Source organism: Orycteropus afer, unplaced genomic scaffold (assembly GCF_000298275.1).
Source record: "Orycteropus afer afer isolate SDZICR_OR568_19922 unplaced genomic scaffold, OryAfe1.0 scaffold00575, whole genome shotgun sequence".
NCBI classification, from domain to species: Eukaryota; Metazoa; Chordata; class Mammalia; order Tubulidentata; family Orycteropodidae; genus Orycteropus; species Orycteropus afer.
In genome coordinates, this window is record NW_006922162.1 from 617,951 (window position 1) to 627,586 (window position 9,636).

A 9,636-nucleotide genomic window follows, 5' to 3' on the forward strand; every position below is an offset into this window, starting at 1 on the left:
GTGGTGTGGTGAGGTATGTGGGGTATATGTAGTGATGAGATGTGCTGTGGGGTGTGTGTGTGTGATGTGGTGTGTGTGGTATAGTGAGATGTGGTGTGGTGAGATGTACTGTGCTGATGATGTGTGTGCATTTTGTGTGTTGTATGGTGTGTGTGCTGTGGTGTCTATGTGTATGGTGTGTTATGCACATGTGTGATGTGTTATGGTATGAAGTGGTGAGGTGAGGAGAAAGGCTGCAGCTCTTAGGTGAATTCTGCCTTAATTAATGTGTGCAGTTATCATTATGCAACTTTAGAGCTGGAAGGACCTGGATTGGTATTCTAATTTTGGTCTTAAAAACTGTTGAGGTTGGGTAGCTTTCATTATCCCTCCAAGCTGAAGTTTTCTCACCTTCACAGAAGCACTGTCTAAAAGAATTTTCTACAATGATGAAAAGTTCCATATCTGTACTGGCCAATACAATAGCTAGTAGTCACATGTGGCTATTGAATATTTGGAATGTGGCCAGCATGACTGAGGAAAATAATTTTAAATTTCATTGAACTTCAATTAATTTAAACTTAAATAGCTACATGTTGCTGGTGGCTGGAAGATTTAAAGAGAGAATGATTAGGAGTGATTAGGAAGGACTTATTGAAGAGCCTGACATGTATCCTGCTTCGATACATGGGCAAGCTGAAATTCTAGGAGCTCTGATTTAGGGTCCTATAAATTATAACTAAACCTTATTGTTGTTTTGTTAGTTGCTATCAAATTGAGTCCAACTCATAGTGACCCTATGTGTGCAAAGTGGAACTGCTCCACAGGATTTTCAAGGTTGTAATCTTTATGGAAACAATTGCCAGGCCTGCCTCCTGAGGCACCTCTGGGTGGATTTGAACTGCCAATCTTTTGTCTAGTTGTCAAACATTTAACCATTTGTGCTGTTAAATCTTAGCAATCATCAAAGTTCTAACTTGGACAATTTTCAGACAAGGAATTTGTGGGGGTAGAGAGAGAAGTGGCCTCTGATTCAAGCACGGAGGACAAGCACATCACAGGTTCCAGGCCTCTGGGAGTCACCATCTGGAGGCAGCATGAACCCTTGCTCTAACACTTCCCAGTAGTGTGATCTTGATTTTGAGTGTGATACTTAACCTCTCTGTGTTCAATTTCTTCATCTAGGAAGTGAGGCTGATGCTTCATAGGGTTTGACGAATTACATAAATTAATCCACTTAAAGTGTTCAAGACAGAGTAAATGCTCTAGTAGAGTCAGCTTTTGTTCTTACTGATGGCAGTGAGAGATGAGGACACTCTTAAGCACATAATATGAATACAATGAGCTACAAACTAGAGGATGAGCATCTTGCTCTGGGAGAGGAGAGGAGGGGACAGAAGCCAAACTCATTCTTTCTTCTTGGATAACATCCCCGGAAAGGCTGGTGATGAGACAGCTAGCCACTTTTTGCAGGAAGTAGCTCCACAGAAAATGCCCCTGGGCTATGTTTCATATCTGTGTTTAGCCACTTTCGCAGGCATTTGGGATTAGGAAAACCTAGATGGTGGGAGAACAAGAGGGGGAATTGCTGGCTCAGTGGGAGACCTGGTTTCAATACCTGGCCAATGTCATTCATGAGCAGCCGCCACCTCTCAGTTAGTGGAGGCTTTCATGTTGCTATTATGCTGAACAGGTGTCAACAAAGCTTCCAGACCAAGATGGATTAGGATTAGGAAGAAAGACCTGGTGATCTACTTCCAAAAATCAATCAATGAAAACCTGTGGATCACAATGGTCTGATTTGCAACTGATCATGTGTTTCACAGCTAAGGATTCTGAACTTCTGTTGCAAGTGCTGACTGAGCACTGGGCTTGTCCCAGTGTGATTAAAACTCTTAGTGATGGCATTTCCCATGGGTTTCCTTCTTTGTGTTTCCTCAGGCTTGAGGCTTTGTGATCACCATCTTAGAAAGAAGCCATCTCCATCACTATGAAAGGAATCCTTGTTGCTGGTATCATCACTACGCTTACCATTGTGGCTGTAGGTGAGAGAAGCCACATGGTCCCATTTTAGACCCTTTATTCACCTTTCCCAAGACTTCTTGCCTCTCACATCTTATGATCAGTGAGAGCATGAGACCCCCTCCGTGTATACTACCCCTTAGAGGGGCCTCTCGGAGGGTCAAAGTGGAGTCTCTCTGTTGAGGAATGGTAGTATAGGAAGTGACAAGAAGGGTGGCAGAGGGCATAAACTAATGCTGGTGCTTTCATCTACAGTACCAAGTTTGGGAGCCCTCAGAGAGCAGGGACATCATCCCATCTATCTTTTTTACCCCTGAGTTGGGGTGCAACAACTTACCCAGAGAATGCTCTATAAATATCTAATGAATGTTATCTGAAGCCTGATGTTTTGTCTTCCTAGAATCTCAGAGCTGTGTGCAGTGCAATTCATTGACCAACTCTTGTAACAACAGTGCTGTCTCTTCATGTCCAAAGGATGCCAACTCCAGCTGTACCAGTTCTTTGGTGAACTCCACTCTAGGTTAGCCTGGGGTGCTCATTTCTCCTACCTTTGGGACTTGCATTGGGCAGGAGCTGGATTAGGTGGCTATGAAAGAAAGGAGGGTGGAGGTGGGCCAGGGATGTGCACACACAGAGAGAGGGGGATCATGAGGGTAGACTCACAGGAGAATCAGCACATAAATGAGACATGAAAATAGATATAGAACACAGGGACAGGGAACCTTGAAAGAAAACAAGCCCCCTGGCTTCTTGGAAATTGCTGTCCCAGATGGAAGCCTTATTCTAGATAGACATTACTGAGGATGAGAAGCAGGGCAGCTCTTAGTTAAATTACAAAGCAGGCAAGTTATTTTGGGTGTTTGCATCCCTCCATTTTCTGCCCCACTTTTCTCTCTTTGGTGTTCCTTTCTGTTCCAGATCAAACTTCTTTTCAGTTAAAACTCTCTCACAGGTACTTTTTGCTGCCATGATTGTAATCTCTCAAAGCACTCAGATGTCACCTTTTTACCATGTTCATTTTTAAAAACATGCAAACACAGAGAAAGAGTATAATTAATTGTCATGCAACCACTGTGTTAATAGCTATCGATATTTTGCTTTAATATTTAAAGCAGATCTAGATGCTACATCATTTTCCCATAAATGCCTCACTATTAATTTCTAACAAGGGCTTTCTCCTTTCCTTTTAAAATAACCACCATGTCTTTATCACACATGAAAATTAACTATAATTCTTTTTTTTTTTTTTAATTGTGATTTGGGAGAAGATTTACAGAGCAAATTCACTTTCCATACAGTAGTTCACATATACTTTGTCTCATGTCATTGACCACAGTTTACCACAATGCAACAGCTCCTCCCCATAGTTACCACTTCCCAGTGTCCATCCCTCCATACTCTCCTGCCCCCTGAGCTGTCTCCCTGTGCATAAGCAGCCCTTCCTTCTCCCATGATTGTTCTCTCCAGGGCGTGTGTCTACTTGAGGTAAATGTTTAACTCACATGCCTATACTTTGTTTGGCTGGAAACCACAGGTGTGGCTTCAATTCCAGACCTGAAGGGCAGCTAGAGGCCATAGTCTCAGTGGTTCCACCAGGCTCTATTGGACCAGCAAACCTGGTTCCAACCATTAACTATAATTCTTTAATTTCTTCTAATATCTAAATAATCTTAAAAATTTTCATTTGTCTCAAAGATGTTTTAACCATGATATGATAGAATTAGAATCCAAGATCTCCATGTTGAATCTCACTGTTCAATCTATTGTTTTATTTTGTAACACCTCCCATATGGTGTTTTTCTTTTTGTCCAATGTCATTTATTTGTTGGAGAAATTGGGCCATTTGTTTTGTACCTGCCCCATATACTGGCTTTGATTGCTTCAATATGGTGCCATTTAGCTTGCTCCTATTTTCCCGGTATTTCCCATAAGCCAGAAGTTAGGTCTAGGCCAGCATGTCTAGCAGAACTTTATTCAGTGATGGCAAGTCTATGCCAGAACTGTCCAATCGAGTAGCCACTAGCCACTTTGGCTATTGAGCAATTAAATTATGGCTAGCATGACTGAGGACCTGAATTTTAAATGTTATTTAATTTTAATTTGTTTAGATTTAAATTTAAACAGCTACACATAGCTAGTGGACAGCACTGATCTAGAGGCTTGACTAGACTCCGTTTGAATTTTTTAGGTAGGGATATGCCACAGGTGGTGCTCTGGATATCATATGATAAAAATGGCTCATCAGATTGGGTTAACTGTTTTTGGTGATGCTGAGACTGATGAATGAGTTCAGGGAGTTGAGTCACTTTGACCCATCAATTATCAGCCTCCCCATCAACATTTAAGCTAGAATTTAGCATGCATATCTGATCATCTCCTGCTATAGCAAGGAGGTACCTGATGGAGAAAAACCTTTCTTTTTCCAGGAAACCCTCTCCAGTATCTTCAAAATCACATTTAGCTGAGGTTACTTTTCTTGCCCTTAACTGACAAAATTGCTACTCAGGGTCCCAGGCCTTTCTAAGCCCCTTTCATCACCTGGGGTTGACAGTCTGTGTTTGCCTTTGTGTAGGAGGAGCCATCACATTGTACCTGGATAAATCCTGCTCTGAGAAGGAATGCAATGAATCAGAACAAGTGATACCAGCCTTCACTGTCCATGTGTCTGATGAAGAGCACGTCCATTTTGCAAGCCAGTGCTGCAAAGGAGAAGGCTGCAATAGTAAAGATATCTCTGGTATGTGACAGCAGTGCCACAATCTTTCCCTGTGTCTACCCAGTTTCTGCCTTTCCTTACTTACCTGTGCTCCTCACCTTTGGTGAATACCACACATCCTGACATTTAAGTGCATATCTGGATAATAGTGACATTTGACCTACAATAATTATTTGAGAAACAAATGGGAGAAAACAGCACTAAGACCATGCTTTCTCCCTTTTTAAGTAAAGAATAAATTTGTAAGTACTCCAAGGTGTGTAGGTGTCCTCTGGAAGGAACATTAGGTGCCCTTCAGTACTTCTCAAACTTTTAAATCTCAAGATTCCTTTACAATCTTAAAAATGATTGAGGACCTCAAAGAACTTTTGTTTATATGACCTATATTAATTGATCATTACAGTATTGGAAATTAAGTCTAAGAAATTTAAAGTATGTATTTCATTAAAAATAACAATAATAAACTCACTATATATTAATTTTAATAACATTTTAAATAAAAATAATTATGTTTTCCCAAACAAAAACAAATTAGTGAGAATGTGGCATTGCTATGTACTTTTCAGAGCTCTTTAATTTAATTCTGAATTAATAGAAGACAACTGGATTCACATATTTACTTCCACATTTAGTCAATTGCAGTATCACATGTTGCATAGTCTCTGGAAAACTCTACTGTGCACTCATGAAAGAATGAGAGTGAAAAAGGAAAATAATATCTTAGTATTCTTATGAAAATAATTTTGACTTTGTGAACCCCTAAAATGGTTTTGAGGACTCCTAGGGCTTCCTGGACCACAGTTCGATAACTGCTGCTCTGGACCAAACCCTCTTTTTGAAGAGGAGAACATGAGGCAAAAAAGACAAAGTCAATTGGCTGTGGTTACGTAGCAGGTTAATTAACAGCAATTAGTTAATTAATAGCCTGTGTTCATTCATTCAGAGCAAGATTTAGTAATAGTCACACATCTGTTGACTAATTTTGACACTGGCTATAGATTGTTTTTAGTTAGAAATCTTACCTTGCCCTTCTCAGCTTATACCTCAGCATACTGATGGACCACAGCTCTTGAAGATTGAGCAGTTTTTAAGGGTACATCCATGGGGTTATGTGCAAGTGGTGGAATGGCTGGTGTCTTCAGAAAGGATCTGAGTTCCGAAGGGTGAAATTAGAACCCACCCCATTCATTCTCAGGTTCATTCTCAGGATCTCTCTGGCCAGTTTTTTTTGCCTTTCTGCCTCTGTCCCCCTAGAGAAGTACCATGTCCTGAGTAATGACTCTTTTCTACCCAGCCTATTCACAGGCAAATGAGCCCAGAGACACAGTGTGCCCTGCTTGTTATGGACCTGATGACGCTTCTTGTAACGTGAAACAGCAGAAATGTTATCAAGAAGAACGGTGTGTAGATATAGTCGCAAACTTCAAGAATGGTATGTCTTGGAGTTCCAATTTCTTCATGGGACTTGGTTGGAAACATTTCAAGCCTTGAGTCATAAGTTCTGCATTAATAAAGAAGGGCCAGGACGGGTTATAGGACAAGGGAATAAGAATCAGAATTCCTTTGAAATTGGGAAGCTGTTAATGCGGTCATGAGCTAGTTGTTCTTTTTTCCTTCTTAATCCAGAGCAGTTCCTTCTCTTAAGCCCTTTTTCTCTGGTGTCCTGTAATCAAATCAGGCCACTACTTCTCACTTTGTTTCTCCTGGTCATATTACTCCCAGCACTCATTCTTTACTAGGTTGCCATATTCTATAGGTGTGGGTGAGTGAGCACTTATTTCCTTTTATACCTGCCTTTTTCTTCCCTACCTGTCACTGGAGGGTGCATATGTATGGCAACTAGGGTCACTTGACAGAAAGAATCAAAGTGGGCTTTAATAGCCAACCAATGACACTTTTCTAGAAAAGTAATTTGACATTAGCATAAAATACAAATCCCAGTTACTATCACATTGATGGCAACTTATGGCAACTCCACATGTGTCAGAGTAGAACTGGGATCTGTAGGATTTCAGTGGCTAATTTTTCAGAAGGATCATCATCAGTTAATTGCTGTTAACAAGCAAACTCCAAATCCATTTATTTCTTGCTTGTATAGTAGTTCAGTGCAGAGTCAAGGAGTCTGAACTCCTTCCACCTTGTGATTCTAGCTCCACTTGCCCAGGATTTTGCAGCTCTGTGCTTTAGCTCTTAATGTCTCACCAGAAGGTGGGGAAGGGATGAAATGGGGGAGGGCAGGAAAGGTTTTAAGGGCCAGGTCTGGAATTGAAAGACTCATTTCCTCTGAGTATCCGTTGTCTGGGACCTAATCATATGGCCATTCAGACTACAAGAGAGACTGGAAATGTGGCTGGTGGTGGCCCAGGAGGAAAAGAAGAGACGTTAAGTTGAAATGAATAACCAGCGAGTTTCTGCTGCAAATAGCACCAACATCCAGGTTCAATTAGATTTTTTTTTTTGTTATTTGTCAATTATAGTATTGGAAATCAATGCTTAATTATAACCTCAGATTTCTCTGTGGATTCCCAAGCACCATGATTATCCTGAACCACTTTTTTTTTTATTTCTAAAATCTTTGAGAGGTCCACAGTGCTCTGATTTTTAATTAGAAAGTTTTGTCTTACCATAATGGCATTGCCTTTGGGAGCTCTGGTAGCATAGTGCCTAAGGCTGCTAACCAGAAGCCTGGAGGTTAAGACCCACCAGCCTCTCCTCAGAAGGAAGGTTGGAGAATCTACTTCCGTAGTGATACCACCTCAGAAACCCAAGGAGGGGTCACTATGAGGTGGATCTGACTCGACGGCAGTGAGTTTGGTTTGTTATAGTGGCATTAGAAGTATATTCTCTCTGCTCATCCTTTTCCCAAGTGTCTTCTGCTTCAATAGATGGACTTCACCTTCTCCTTTGCTCACCAAGACTATTCACTTTGAATTAAACTGAAAACTAGGCAGATCAAAGACATCTTGAGTGCAGTTTTTGGTTTGTGTGATTTTGCCCAACTGTAGAGATGTGCCAAGCAACATATCTTCTTAACTAATTCTATCTTCATCTTCAATATTTGCTGTAAAATTGCACAGAGATGCTTTTTCACTGGAATTGGAGGTTTCTCCCTGCTTCTCAGAGCAAGTTTAGAATCAAGCAGCCTTGATCTCAAATCATAACCCTGTTACTTCACCTCTGTGAGTCAGCTCCTTTCCCATTCCTGCCCATCTCTAACACTGTTTGAGTTTTAGAAGGCATAGGGTCACTGTTCCATAAAAGACCACTGTTAATATAACCACAGTGGACAGTGAAGGTTCTGTTGCTAGATCCTTATCTTTCATGTGTGAGACTTTCGTTCAGCCCACGCACCTCATGCATAGCCACCACCTATCTATCAGTGGAGGCTTGCATATTACTACGATAATGAATAGATTTCAATGGAATTTCCAGACTAAGATGGACTAAGAAGAATGGCTTAGCAATTTACATATGAAAATCAGCCAATGAAAATTTTATGGATCCCAATATGGGGGTGATGCAGGACCAGGTTGTGCATGGGGTTGCCATGTCTTGGGGGCCAACTCTGTGGCAGCTAGTGACAATAGCATAACCACATCTACTTGACATCTATGTTAACACACGGTTAAGCACAACAACTGGGTTTTACAGTAGACAACTGTGGTTTCTCTGCATCCTCTCTGGCTGTTTTCCCTCTTCTCAGGGCTGTGAACTCAGGCTCAGAGAGGAAAGAGAACCCAAAGCAGAGCCTGTGAGGATGGGAACCTGAGGGATAGGATCCAGCCTGAAGACCTTCTCTCCACACACACCTGGATTGAAGGCAGAGACCTACTGGCTGAACTTGTCCCTGGCTTTCACCACCCCCAGATGAGCAGGAACACAGAATATCTGAATTCTTAGGCCCAACACCCATCCTCACTTGGGAGCTTGGGTTGCTGACCCACCTCCTGGAGCCCCAGTTTCATCTGGGGCTAAATAGGGACTGGGATCTTGGCCACTGTGCTCTGTGGTCCCTCTGGTTATCATCACCTTTGGGTGCTCCTGGTTTCCTTCCTCCTGCTCTTGTTTCAAGAGAGGTTTTCTCTTGCAGGTCTCAGAGTGGTAGACTTCAGGCAGGGAAAGAAATACTATTCAGAGGACGCGGCAAGTGAAAGTGGGGGAGGGAGTTGACTGCCAGGAGTCCTCATTCACTGTCTCTTTTGCATTCACAGGAACTGGCTTTCAAACACTTGTGCTGAGAGGATGTTCAAATGTCAATGACTCTACCTGCCGGTTCCTATCTGCTTCAAACCAGACAATTGGAGGAATCACCTTTCAAAAGTTTGATTGTACAGACAGTTCCCCCACCTCCTCAACTCCCACCTCTTCCCTGTCTACCTCCCATGCCTCTTCATCCTCCACCCCACCCCGGTCTACAATGACCAGCTCTCCACAGACCACCAATACAGGCTCCAAAGTGTCTTTCATCCCCTTTCCCCTTGCAAGCTTCATTCTGCTAGGGATGCTGCTCTGAGGCCCCTGGATCTAGCCTCAACCTGCTGTGCCTCTTGTGCCACCTATGCCTTCAGTTCCTGGCTCTCTCAAACATGGTTGCCCACATTGTTCTTTCTTATTAAAGCAGTGGTTCAATCACTGGTCAAATCTTTTAAAAATATTCTGGCTGGGCATCCCTCCAGGCCTACCTTCTAGGTCTGTGGCTGAGGGTGGAGTCAACACCTCTGAAATTTGCCCTAATCCCTGAGCTCCAAAAACCCCATGACCCCTGTTCATCTTGTTCCGAGAAGCCCATACTTTGGTCTTCCTAGTACCGTCTGCATCCTGTCTTCCACCTTGGGACTGATAGGCCACTCTCCCTACCCTAACACACTTGGAGTGTCCTTTTCCTTCAGTTTTCATGCCCCAATCAAAACTCAAGAGTT

The 9,636-nt window shown here is 42.3% G+C and overlaps 1 protein-coding gene across 1 annotated transcript; it reads left to right on the forward strand.

Moving 5' to 3' along the window:
• The first annotated feature begins 1,969 nt into the window (after positions 1-1,969).
• Positions 1,970-9,230, forward strand: LYPD8 (LY6/PLAUR domain containing 8). Its single transcript, XM_007956152.1, has 5 exons — positions 1,970-2,024; positions 2,402-2,521; positions 4,574-4,738; positions 6,012-6,149; positions 8,929-9,230. Exons 1-5 carry the CDS (start codon positions 1,970-1,972, stop codon positions 9,228-9,230), a joined length of 780 nt encoding a protein of 259 aa, XP_007954343.1.
• Positions 9,231-9,636: the final 406 nt, after the last annotated feature.

Excerpts from the sequence above, each read along its gene's own strand:
- LYPD8 (XM_007956152.1), top strand. The coding sequence starts at position 1,970 with ATGAAAGGAATCCTTGTTGCTGGTATCATCACTACGCTTACCATTGTG. Across the intron at positions 2,522-4,573 it reads TTTGGTGAACTCCACTCTAG|GAGGAGCCATCACATTGTAC; the intron begins GTTAGCCTGGGG and ends GCCTTTGTGTAG. Across the intron at positions 4,739-6,011 it reads CAATAGTAAAGATATCTCTG|CCTATTCACAGGCAAATGAG; the intron begins GTATGTGACAGC and ends TTTTCTACCCAG.